This window comes from Arachis hypogaea, chromosome 18 (assembly GCF_003086295.3).
Source record: "Arachis hypogaea cultivar Tifrunner chromosome 18, arahy.Tifrunner.gnm2.J5K5, whole genome shotgun sequence".
Classification (NCBI taxonomy): Eukaryota; Viridiplantae; Streptophyta; class Magnoliopsida; order Fabales; family Fabaceae; genus Arachis; species Arachis hypogaea.
The window spans coordinates 5,893,345-5,907,849 of NC_092053.1; the positions used below are offsets into that span (position 1 = coordinate 5,893,345).

The 14,505-nt window shown below is 26.7% G+C and overlaps 1 protein-coding gene across 1 annotated transcript; it reads right to left on the bottom strand.

Moving 5' to 3' along the window:
* Nucleotides 1-3,854: 3,854 nt before the first annotated feature.
* On the bottom strand, nt 3,855-4,553 carry LOC112769458 (dehydration-responsive element-binding protein 1D-like). The gene has a single exon (XM_025813976.1). The coding sequence runs from the start codon at nt 4,551-4,553 to the stop codon at nt 3,855-3,857; it is 699 nt and encodes a 232-aa protein (XP_025669761.1).
* Nucleotides 4,554-14,505: the final 9,952 nt, after the last annotated feature.

Here is a 14,505-nt window from a genome sequence, read left to right on the forward strand (position 1 = left end):
CGCATTCAATTTAGTCTTTGATTTTTTTAAATGACCAACTAAATCCCTTAAATTCAGAAACGTGCGTCTCCGTTAGTCCCTCGCAGAATTGCCGTCTAAACGTTGCTGATGTGGAACGTTAACTGCCATGTAGGCATTCCATTAAACAACGTCATTTTAACTGTCAAATTAGGGTCTAATTTGAACTTCTGCGCTTAAGGGAGAGAAGATGTTATTCAAAGGGGGAGAAGATGTTATTTCAAACGACGTCGTTTAATGGAATGCCCACATGGCAATTAACGTTCTACATCAACAACGTTTAGACGGCAATTCTGCGAGGGACTAACGGAGACGCACGTTTCTGAATTTAAGGGATTTAGTTGGTCATTTAGAAAAATCAAGGACTAAATTCAATACCGATTTTTATTTCAGGGACCATTTTGGGCATTTACTCAAATCAAATATATTACGATAACGATAAATTGAGTTAAACCCCAAAATGGTCCTTGAGATTGGCATCGTGTACTAAAATCATCCATGAGATTCCAATTGCACTAATTACGTCCCTGAGATTGAAAAAAGTGCACCATATTAGTCCCTGACCTATTTTCCATTAACGACGTGATGACATGGCATGATGATGTGGATTGTAAGTGACACGTGTCACTTCATGATTTGGCCACGTGTAATGGTATGATGATGTGGTGACCAGTGACATGTGGCATGCTGACGTGGATGGTTGTGCCACATGTCACAATGTTATTTGGCCACGTGTCCATTTGTGCCACGTGTCGCAACAGTATTCGTCCACGTGTTATCCACTATGTCATCGTTGTATATGCACCAAATTAGTCCCTCACTTTACATTAAGTGACTCATTTTAGTCCCTGAAATTGAATGTCGTGCACCAAACTTGTCCCTTCACCAGTTTTTTCTCAATTTTTTCTATAAATTCAAAATTCTCAATATTTTTGAATGCATTAATTTCAATTCTATTTTTTCACATGTTCTTCAAATAAAAGTATTTTTATAAAATATTTTTTCTCTTGCGAATACCCTAACCGTCGACTTAGAGTTAACGTGAAGGCTTTTCAAGCACATTCACTACCATCTCTGACCTCTTTCAGTACTTTTATAAAATATTTTTTTCTTGCGGATATTCCTAATAACCGCCATCTTGGAGTTGACGTGAAGGCATTTCAAGCTTCTCTCATTACCATCTCTGACCTCTTTCGTCTAGACTACAGAGGTCAAAGATGGTAGTGAGGGTGCTTGAAGTGCCTTCAATCTAGCTTATTTACACATAACGAAAACGTGTAAGACAAAAAATGTTTATTTTAATTATTAATTTATTATTAAAAACACATATTTTTTTTGTGAAAAAAATGTGTCTAATCAATCATATAATTATTTTTTTGTAATAACATACTTATATATTACAAAATTTACCAATGTTAAATTATTAAAAAATTATATAATTAAAACTAAAATCTTAAAAATTTTTATGAAAGCACTTGTATTTAAACGATATATGAAAAAATAGAATTGAAATTAGTGTATCCAAGATATTAAAATTTTAAATTAAAAAAAAAAGAAGAAAAAATGGTGAAAGGACTAGTTTGGTGCACGACATTCAATTTCAGGGACTAAAATGAGTCACTTAATGCAAAGTGAGGGACTAATTTGGTACATATATAACGATGACATAATAGATGTCACGTGGACGAATACTGTTGCGACACGTGGCACAAACGGACACGTGGCCAAATAACATTGTAATACGTGGCACAACCATCAACGTCATCATGCCACGTGTTACTGGTCACCACATCATCATACCATTACACGTGGCCAAATCATGAAGTGACACGTGTCACTTACAGTCCACGTCATCATGCCATGTCATCACGTCGTTAATGAAAAATAGGTCAGGGACTAATATGGTGCATTTTTTTCAATCTCAGGGACGTAATTGGTGCAATTGGAATCTCAGGGACGATTTTAGTGCACGACGCCAATCTCAGGAACCATTTTAGGGTTTAACTCCGATAAATTAAGTGTGTTTTATATTATTTATTTTACCATCACAATTATATTAATATTAACACAAAGTATAGATTTATTGTTAGTGTAATACGTTTTATTTTCTTGGAATAAAGTTAAACAAATATTGTTGTGATAAGTTAAAATATTAAAAGTAAATAAAATTTGTGATTCCAATTACTAGGAATTTTAGTTAGAGAAGTGTTAGGAGACCAACAGAATTTGTGATGTGTAATCATCAATTAGCCATTATCATTGTTTTTAATGGTATGAGATGATATTTAATGGTTAAGTGATGGCCAAATTTTTAAAAAAGTGCTGGTCCGCTAGAATTTTTCTTTTAGTTAGATAGAAGCCTATAAAAAAAATCTAAAATCCAAACCAAAAATTTAGACAAAGGTATAATAAATTAATAATACACGAAAAAAAGCCAAAAGCTTTAGATGTTTAATCCAGTGTAAATAGCTAAATTATTCACATCATCATAACTTTTAGATGTTTAATCCAGTGTAAATAGTTAAATTAATTCACCTCATCATAATTATCCGTGGTTAACCTCACATGGGAAAATAAAAAATAAAAAATCAATTCAAAAAACCAAACGTAACACTAAGACTGACAATACATATTTTATCTGCGGGTATTCTATCCGCAACTGCAACTCGACCCGTTGTAGGTAAGGTAGAGATCGATTTGAGTATACCTGCGGATAGGATAAGGTAGGGGTTAAGGTGTACCCTACTCTATTCTACACACACCTCATATATAACACACATTTTATATAAATTAGGTATATAATGAAGAAGTTGAGAGTTGAACCCACAATCTCTCTCATATAATAACTTGTAATAAGTGAGTAATTACTAAACTAGTTAACTAATTTAATAATTTAGAACATTTATTAATATGTATGAAATTTGGAATGATTGAATTTTATATTTGCTTTGAATAAATTTGATATTTCTGCGGATAGAGTAGAATAGGGTAGGATTTACAACTTTAGGGTGCATGTAGGGTTAGGGTTAGAGATTCTTTACCCGCAGGTAAGGTAGAATAGAGTTTTAATAAAATTTTTAACTCACGAATAGGATCTAAACCCTATCCTACCCTACCCATTACTAGTCTTACATAACAACGAGAATTAAAAAGAGACTACACGTCATTATTTAAATAAGACATGTATAGTCTTCATAGCATACTTTTTTCTTCTATCAGTACCATAAAATTTTTCATATTAAATTATCACGTGTTCAAATTAAGATTTTATGCTAATAGTCTTTGTTATTAATTAAAAATTATTTTATATATTTTAAAATTTGAAAATTAAAATATTCGACTTTAGACTAAATCTAACATCTTTACATCCTGTATGTATTACCAAAATTAAGTATTTAATGAAGCATATATCACAAACCAACATTAAATATTGAAAAAAAAATTGTCAAAATTTATTGGATGAATGTCATTATTTCATCGTTAATGTTTCTCTTGTATATACTTAGGATTCAATATGCGTGGTCATCAGCTTTAGCTCACAACAAGAACAACAATAATATTATGGACTAATAAGACGGACGAGTGCTAGGTGCAACAAATTTTGTAACGTATAGTTATTAATTAGTTATTATTGATTATTAAGTGCCAGCCAAATTTTAATAAAAGTTATTCCTAGACTTTCTCAATAAAACGGGATTAATCGTAAGTGGCTCCCAAGTTAATTTGAGTGATAAAGAAGCAGAAAAACCATGGATGCAGGGACCTATAAAATTAACAACATTCTTAATAAATTGTCGCTTTGGAACTAGTCTAATATATCGGTTAATAGGTATCGATTAATCGAAATTCCAGAGAGTGAGGTCAGTTTGAAATTCATCATCATCATGAAAAGCTCCTCGCTTCATGGACGGTGGTGTTATAAGCAAACCCTCCGCCATGCTATCAAGCAATGCAGGCATGTTAAACATTGCCTCCTCATCAAAGAACGTCGTCGATGAAATCGACCCCACTCCACCACTACCACCACCATCATCAACACCAACACAAAGATTCATATTTGAAGAAGAAACAGGAGGGTTAGTAATATCATTATTACTAGTTTGTTGTGCGGCTTTGGAAGCAGCTTCTCGAATATGTTGAGGTGAAGATGACTCCGCAAGGGGAAGAAGGGGGACGGAGAGAGGGAAATTGAAGGTGGCTGAGGTGCCTCTAAGTGCCAGAACTGCGGCGTCGTGTGCCCTAGCGGCCATTTCAGGGGTAGCGTAAGTTCCGAGCCATATTCTTGATTTCTTGATTGGTTCTCTCACTTCGCATACCCACTTGTTGCCGTTCCTCCGCCGGACACCCCTGTACACCGGGTGTCTCATCTCTCGGAACTTCTTCCTCCCCGATCTCCTCTTCTGACTGCGTGATGGCGACGATGACGATGGCGGTGGGCTGATGGCCGAGCGTTGGGTTTGAGATGAAGTAGAAGAAGATAGTGATGAAGAAGAAGAATAGTAATACAGTGATTCTTCGTTATTCTCAAACTCCATGACAATGGCGGATACTTGGTTGATGCATGCAAGGGTGTTGAAGAGAGGGATATATATATATACCATGACTCCATGAGAGAGAGAGAGTGATGATGAAAACATCGGTGCAGGCCTTGAAGGGAAAACGTGCTGCAAACTAATGGAATTGAATTTTGTCGTGACCTTATACTCTAAACAATAACTAAAATAGAGAGTTTAGAATAAATATTATTATTATTATTTTTTTTGGTGACTAGAATAAATATTATTATGCTGGTTCCAAAAATATTTCGTATATACTGAAAAATAAATATAATGAATTAATTTTTAATAAGTCAATATTAATAACTACATTTTTATAATAAAATTATTTTTAACTCTTGTATTTTAAGAATTTAGAATTAGTTTAAGATTAAGATTTAAAATTTAATATTTTTAAAAAACTTAAAATTAATTCAATAATAATTTAGAAAAACTGGATTGATCTTAATTTTTTAAAAAATTAGCTCCTAAACATATAATTAATGCAAATAAAAAGAATTTAAGATAAAATTAAAATAAAATAAAACTTTAAAATAATTTTAAAATTTTTAATAAATTTTAAAGACAAAAGATTTACTCTAATTAAAAATAGAAAAAGTCTAGGGCCAGCAACTTTTGTGTTTTCTAGCCAACACTTAACTATCAAAACAAAAGCGAGTGATCTCCTACTATTAGATGTAATCTCACACCATTAAAAATATTATTGATGACTAATTGATGGTTACAAAACACCAAAATTGCTGTCCCTAACATTCCTCTTAAAAATATCTCCCAGAAACACAGACCAGGTATTAACAGTGGTCCGTGCTATATATTGGTGACGGACATGCATATGGCAATGGCACTAATGGCAGCATTACACGTTGGAATTATCAGTGAAGACAAGTGCAGTAGTACTATTCTAAATTAATAATTGAATAATAGAGCTATAATAACATCTATTAGTTTCGTATAAATACTATATAACTTAACCGGTATCATGCACAGTATTGCTACTTAATTTGTACATTATTTTTCTTCTGAAAAATGGATTTCTGGAATAAGCTCGTGTTCTCTTTTGATGGCGATATGTCTCACGTTTTTATGATTTTTTTGGTGTTGCTTTATGATGAAAGAATATTTAGTGAACCTTGGAGCATATATAAACGAATAGAATTCGTTACATGCTTGTTTGTGTTTGTGAGGTTCTAACACCAAAGACAACTTCAGGTAGCTGTCCATAGCGCTGACTAAATAAAAAGTCAACTTTTATGGGGTCAACGAACGTGTTTACTTTGAAAAGTTCATTTTCTATTTCCTTTTTCTTTTTTCATCATGTTTCGTCTTTTATTTCTTCGCCATCAGCAGCTACCAGCCTACCACTGTCGTCATTTTATATATAATTGGAAAGATGAGAATTTGTATCATAATTAAGTTGTTAAAAGCACGTTAATATATTGCTTCATAAACATCAAAATTATAATAAAAAAAACATCAAATAAAATTATAATAAAAATTATGATTATAAAAAATAGAATAAAATAACAAATAAATTTTTAAAAATTTATATATTAATTTTAAAAAAAATATTAATAAAATATTTAAAATAAAAAATATAAACACACTATTTTTAAATTAATTTCTATAATTAGAATAAAAAGTCTTAATTAACTAACTTATTCATATTTATTATTATAGAAGACTTTATTAATATTTTTTTTAAAAATTAACCTAATTAAAATGTAAATTTTTAAAATTTTATTTGTTATTTTATTTAAATAAATATATTTATTTTTCCAATTTTTTTACTCCTGTAACAAAGAAATTAAAATAAAAAGATAAAAAAAATCCTATGCCATATCAGCCCATTAATTACCTTTGACTTTTAATTAGAAAACAATAACAAAACTATAACATAATTCGGTGCAACGTTGACTTTCTCAATACAACCAATCAGACACCGTCACTGTACACGTGATGTAAGTGTCAATGCAAAATTGATTTATGCTGGGGTGGCAATATGTATTTGCGGTATCCAATCCGATTTCATTCGGTCGGTCGAGTAGGATTGTTAACTCGATCTGCAGTGAATAGAGTAGAGTGCAGGTAAGATTTTTGTGCGGGTTGAGTTTCAACTCTACTCGACCAACCGCACTCTATCTATATATATATATATATATATGTTATATATTTATATAAAAATATGTTTTAAGTGGATGTTGAATCAAAAATCTCTCACTAAATGTAAAAAATTCATAACCACTATGAAAAATTATTAATTGATAATTTATTTTTTTTTTTTTTACATAAAGTCAGTTCCATTTTAAATTATCATCAAATTATATAATAATATTATATCTTTTTTGTAATTCGTAGGTAGGATCGGATACCCGTGGGTTAAGAGCGGATATGGTTAGGGTTGGATCTAAACCATACCCTATCCTATCCTACCCATTGACACCCCTAATTTATGCATAAGAGAAATGTTTATTATTTTTAGGGCAAATCACCCAAATAAAATATTTGAGTTTTAAAATTATAGAAATACAATTTTTGCAATTTGATACAAAAATGCAACTTTCTTTAAAATGATGTAAATCGCCGAAGGAGTTCCACGGTTTTTAAATACACTGTTGGAGAGGTTTCACGGGTTACGTTCATGTTATATTTGTTCAGAAACTAACCGTAGTAGAAATTTCATGATTTCTGTTGGAATAAAAAATAAGCATAAACCGTGAAAGGGGTCCAGCGATTTATGGTGTGATAGTTGAGAGTTATTTTCACACATTTACAAATGAAAGGAGAGGAGAATTTAAATACAAATTAGAAAGATATAATTAAATACAAAAAGAATACTAAAGAAGAAAATTTAAATTTATGTGTTAAAATTTAGTATTCTTTTCGTTATAATTTTTTAGTACTCTTTTTGTATTTAATTATATCTTTTTAATGGGATATATATTATAAAAATTAACAATAGTAAATAAAATATATACTAATTTAAAAACACATAATAAAAAATATACAAAATCAAATAAAAAATAAAGTTTTATAAAAAAATATGTATTAATAAAAATAATTAAAAAATTTATATGAACAACGAATAATAAAAATTCTATTAAAAAAAATACAATAATATACATTAATGAACAAAAATATTCATACTATTAACTAGAAAAATAAATAAAAGATAGATAAAAAACCAAAACTTAACAAAGAGTACTAACAATAATGTTAAAAAAATATTTATTTGTAAAATATAGTCATAAAAAAAATTCAAAAATTTTGATAATTATTTTTTTATCTCTTGTTGTAAATGAGATTAAATGACAAAATTAATAGAAAAAAATAAATTCTCCATTGCTTTCTGGTCAAATGCAACATGAACGTAAACTGTGAAACCCTCCATTTATGTGTATTTAGAAACCGTGAAACCTCTTTACTAATTTACATAATTTTGTAAAAAGTTATATTTTCGTATCCAAACCGTAAAAAATTATATTTTTGTAATTTTAGAATCCAAATATTTTATTTGAATAATTTGTCCTAATTTTTATGTATTTTTAATACAGTAAACTTTGTAAATATATGTGTTCCTCTTACATTTCTTCTTTTAAATTTATCTCTAAAATCTTTTATTTATTTAATTCTTATAAATTATTTGTTTAACTAATAAACCGTTTATATTAAAAAAAAATTGATTTTTCGTACCTCTTAAACGACTGTAACACAATATGCAGCTTCTCAAGCAAATATACACTTGTAATTTTATAACTCTCCTAAGTTTCTAACTTAAATGCATTCTATATTTTTTATTCTATACTTATTAACATATAGTCTTTGGAGGCTACTCAGATAAACACGCCTAAAACGTCTTTTTTTAAAGATGTCTTTATGTTGTGTTTTAATTGGTTTTGGTATAATTTATTCGGTGTTCCTCATGACATATTATTAAATTTCTCAAAAAATTTTCTTTCCAAAAACAATAAAAAACATTTAATTTGGACTAAAACAAAAAAGGTAATAGATTAACTATTAGATTTTTTTTAAAAGATTATTTACATAAAAAAATATATCACATTCATCAATATATATATATATATATATATATATATATATATATATATATATATATATATATATATATATATAAAACAAGCTCAAGCGTTTAAAAATTTTTATAAATAAAAAAAATAATTAATTTATATTCGTACAATATATAAAATAATTACTATATTATTATTATATTATAGATTAAGATTCATTAATTTAATTTTTTTATTTTTAATATAAGTATTAGAAATAAATAAAATTTTTATAATTAAATGTAGTGTAACAAAATATATATAATATTAATTAGTTCTTAAAAATTTTTAAAAAATAGTTTCTCATTTTAGTAAAATAACTATTTTTTAAAGTAGACAAATTAATTATTTTCTTCTCATATACGGTTTTTTTAAGACATAAAAGCAATTAATTAGGACATTGGTTAAGATAATTAAAGTCACTATTTCATTAAATTTTTAATTTAAAGAAAAATCCTAGTTAATTTTGGTATAGAAATTTCGAATTTAAAAACATTGATAAAAATTATGTTGAATTTTGATTTATTTGATTTTCATTTAAATTAATCACTACATAAGTTAAAGTTCTATTTTGAAGTTATATTCGAGCTTTAATCTGATTTTTAAAGTTTCAATTTACTTAGTTTGATTTTTTAACTTAGGTATCCGTGACTCATATTAGGGTTTTAAGTGTTTAGTTGAAAATAAAAAATAAGGTAAAAAAATTTCAATTGTCACATCAAATAGTCGCTAGAATGTATAATGTAGCAGTCGTTAGTCCATTTCAGCATGTCGTTAACGATTTTGTGAGACAGTGACAAAAATAATATTAGGAACCAATGTGAGTCATAACTATTAAGTTGGGAGACATAATTGTTAGAACTGATTAGGAACCAATTGGGAGACATAATTTGTTGTTGCTTGATTAGGAACCAATTGTGAGTCATAACTATTAAATTGAGTAAATCGAAATTTTTAAAATTAGATTGAAATATAATTGTTAGAACTGAACTAGTGATCGAACCGATCAAGCTACTGGTTCACTGGTTTATTGGTTCAACTGATAAATCACTGGTTGAACCGATAAAACTGGTCTCACGTAAATATAAAATATAAAATAGTTAAAAACTTAAAATTAAAATTTGAAATGCATATCTTCACTAACATTTTATGAAGAATCAAGTCTCAACTTCTAAAAATAACTAATATAAAAAAAATCATAAAATTTTAATACTACAATAGTATCTTATTTTGACACAATAAAAAAATAATTAATTCACAAAGCCTATCATCTAACTATAATATCAGTAGATTTTAACACTAACATCAAAACAAATAACCTTAATCACAATACTAGCAATAAAATAGATCAAGTAAATTAATAAATTTTTAGTGAAATTTATATTTATATTAATAATGGTATATAATTAAAATATAATTAATTTTAAAAATAGAAAAAATAAAAATTAAATTAAATTAGATATTTATGTATACTATATAATTAGTATTTGTCAAATATAGTACTTAGAAGTGCAATGGCTAAGTGGCAAGTAGAGGTTATTTTTGCTCCAAGATTCTTGGTTTGAGACCTTGTGGAGACATTTTAAAAATTTTTTCAAGCAGACCAGTTTGGTTAGACCAGTTTGCACCAGATCTTACCAGTTCACACCGATTTTATTCCTTAAACGGTCCAAAGAGTAAACCGAACCGATCCAGTTCGGTTTTTACAACTATGGATATAATAATGGTAATTAAGTTGACCATTCAGTTGTTTTAATGGTAATTAAAATCTAATAATAGTTTATAATAAAAGAAACATTCTTTTGCAACAATGAACCTATAGTAATAGTTAGGGGTGTTCATAGATTAGATCATATCCATATAAATTCACAGTATTTATCCGTATCTGATCTGTAATTTGAGAATATGATCTGATCTGTAAGATGATCGGATTGGATCGAATCGGATCCACACTCTAATCAGATAGAAGTAAATATGTTTAAAAAAGTAAACAAAAAAAATTATTGACTTTTTTTTATAAAAATAATTTTTTTTATATTTTTTATTTTATGGATATATTTGATATCTGATCCAAACATAAAAAGTGCGAATATCGAATTTGATCTAATGAGTTTAGTGCGGATTGGATCGAAATTTCAGCCATATTCCATCTGTAAACACCCCTAGCAATAATAACTAAAAAATTATAATGATTATATTTTTAACTAAGAGGAAGTGCAAAAAAAAGTACTAAATACAAGAACATTTAATCAAATATTAAAAAAAATTTTACTTTAAAACATACAGTTGGACTTTTTTTGCTCATATATATATATATATATATATATATATATATATATATATATATATATAATAATAATAATAATAATAATAATAATAATAATAATAATATTATGATAATTGCTTTGTATATCACACAAATATAAACGTTTTTTTTCTATGATCTTAAGAAAGGTTTTGTAAGTCTCTAACTTTGTTGTCGATTTTTGTAGTGTTAGCTCTCATATTATCAATTTGATTCATATATAATTCGAATGATAAATTATTTGGTGACGTGCTTTCTTTTTTACTGTGATATACTTGTTTTATTATTATTATTATTATTATTATTATTATTATTATTATTATTATTATTATTATGTACATTAAAAAATAACAGGCCAAATTATTGCCATAACATAATAGAAGTATGGAAGTTTATCATTCTTCTCTAATGGAGGAAACAAAAGTCTTTTCAATAATTTATTTAACGTTTAGTAGAATAAAAATAAATTTTATTAGAATAAATTTTAGTATGAGTTTAATATTTTTATTCATCATAAAATATTCATAGAATTACTCGTAGATAAATTTTGGAAAAAAGAAAAAAAACCATGATTTTTAATTTTATTTTTAAATAAACTTTATTTTTAATTTTAAAATAAATTTTATTTTTATTTTTTAATAATATTAATTTTTTACCGTATATAATTATTCAATTATTTTTTAATCATATATAAATAAATTACTCTTAATAAGAATTTTTTGTGTTATTCAATTATCTTTTTTTAAAAAATAATTAATTATTAAAACAATTAAATTTTTCACAACAAAAATAATAAAAAATTATGAATGAAAAAAATTAACCATCTTGATACTTTTTTGTATTTTTATTCATATTTTAATTATAAACATAAATATAATTTAATTATATTATTTATGAAATGTGACTATAGATGTAGATAAAATTTAGTTATATTATTTATATATAGTTTCATTGTATTGTATTGCTTATAAAGTTAGATTATAATTATGACAATAGAATTGTTCTTGTATTTTTATATGTGTGACTAATTGGTGGTGTTAAAACATTACTCTTAATTATAAATAAGGTTTATAATTTAAAAAATCAAAGATTCAATTAAAAAGATACGAAAAAAATGATGTTAAAATATTCTAACTCTTTAAAATAAAAATATTCAAAATTCAATTAAAAATTATTTAAAATTTAAACTCAATAAAAATTTATATTCAATGTATTTTGTATTAAATATATTTAATAACCTATTATATCATATTATATCATATTGGTTGAAATTAGTTTTTATAATGTTAATTTTTTAATAACACTTTATTAGAAAAAACCATCTTTTCAGAATTTTTTAAAAATTAATTAATATTATATATATTTTATTACAATATATCTTGTTATAAAAAAATTATTTATTTTTAATGCTTATATTAAAATTAAAAACAAAATTTAAATTAGTAAATTTTAATCTATAATATAATAATAATATAGTAATTATTTTATATATTATACGAATAAAAATTAATTATTTTTTTATTTATAAAATTTTTTAAGAGCTTATATATATATATATATATATATTTTGATGAATGTGATATATTTTTTTATGTAAATAATCTTTTAAAAAAAAATCTAATAGTTAATCTATTACCTTTTTTGTTTTAGTCCAAATTAAATGTTTTTTATTGTTTTTGGAAAGAAAATCTTTTGAGGAATTTAATAATATGTGATGAGGAACACCGAATAAATTATACCAAAACCAATTAAAACACAACATAAAGACATCTTTAAAAAAAGACGTTTTAGGCGTGTTTATCAGAGTGGCCTCCATAGTCTTTTGTATACAAAATATGTTCGGTCCAGTCTAACAAGAATTGGAGGTTCACTCGATGAATTCACTTATTCGACAGGTTATTGATCCATCGGAACCGTCACATGACATTATCTTTTATCCATGGTTTAGATAACTGGCAGAAGTTTCTAGACAAATAAATTCAAGTGAAAAAGTATTCTTTTCCGAAAATACGTGACATTTTATTGGGAATGAATTTTCTTTATTTTTTTTAATATATGAGAGAATAAAAAGTGATCTCTCATCTTTAATTCTATAAGTGGAATCAAAATTAAATAGAAAAAAAATAATAATAAAATATAAAATCCTACACTAAACACTATCTAATTTTTTTTTTTTCATGGAAAAAGATCTACTCTCCATTTTATCTTAATTTTGTCGTCTCTTTGTACACACTTTATTTTAGTATTGGAATATTTTTGTAAGTGGCCCAATCCGCCGACCCACTCACCCACTGACAATCGTGGACGTCACTCATTCTTACGGCACTCGTATTCAGGTCCCGTCCCTCACAAGTCACAACCAACCGACTCAACGAGCAACCGAACAAAATCCAACGAGACATGAAGCTTAATTAGAGTAGAACTCGCCACATGAACCTACTTGTCTCTAATCTCAGCCAAGCGCTTTATTTGTTTCATTTTCGACCCAATGAGCATGAACCTTATAATATAACTCAAACTGTAAAAAAGGATTCTGCTTCATACCAGATTCTGTCACAGCAGTTTCTTGTGTGCTAAGCTAATCGGTTAGAAAGCTTTAGGCTCTGCTATGCATACCACTCACACGATTATATATATACAAGTGTAGTGGATGGCCTTATGATATATATATGATTCTAGTTCACAATATTCAATTGAATACAATCCTGAAATCTGTTTTTCTCTTCTCTTCATTCGTGCTCTGCATGTCCAGCATATTCTGCTAGTCTCTTTTATACTAGAGCTATTACATGGTATCAGAACAAGTTGGTGTCAGGTCACAAAAAAAAGGACTTTTTAGTGTACAGATGTGGGTGTACAGATTTTTGTCTTTTTGTGGCTGAAAAGCATGTCACTAAAAGTGTTGCTTAAAGAGAAAGTATTACCCTTAATCGTTAACTTGACTCTGATACCAATTTTTTAACATTCGACTTTTCTTTCTTTTTCGAAATTAATTCTTCATATTTTACTTCAAATAAAATTATAATTTGTATAGATGCAATTGGTGGTGCAAATTTATAATCTAAAGTATTGACCATTTCTATTATTTTTCTTGTGTGATTATTTATTATTAGTCCTTGATTTATAATTCTGATTTTTATAGTTTTTCAATCTTGTTTTAGTTTATAATATTCTTTTTTGTATGGATTATTGTATATAAAATCTTTTATCTGTTTGTCTTTTTCTTTAATATAATTTTTCAAATCCTCAATAACTTCTTTTATTTCTACACTTTCTGTTGTTTCTAAATATCTTTTTAATTTTTCAACTTTATTTTCTATTTTTTCTTTCAATAGTTTTAATTCTTTTAAGTCATAATATGGTTTTCCAAGCATTTATAAATTTTTTAAGTTTAATTCCAACTTGTTTATATTTATTCTTATTTCTATCCTTTTTATTATAAGGTCATCAATTTCGATCTGAAGATTATTTAATTCTCTTTTATATTCATTTATTTTACTTTTTAATTTTTCCACCATTTTTCTTTTTATTTTATTTTCTGGTTTTTCAATCTTTTTATGCT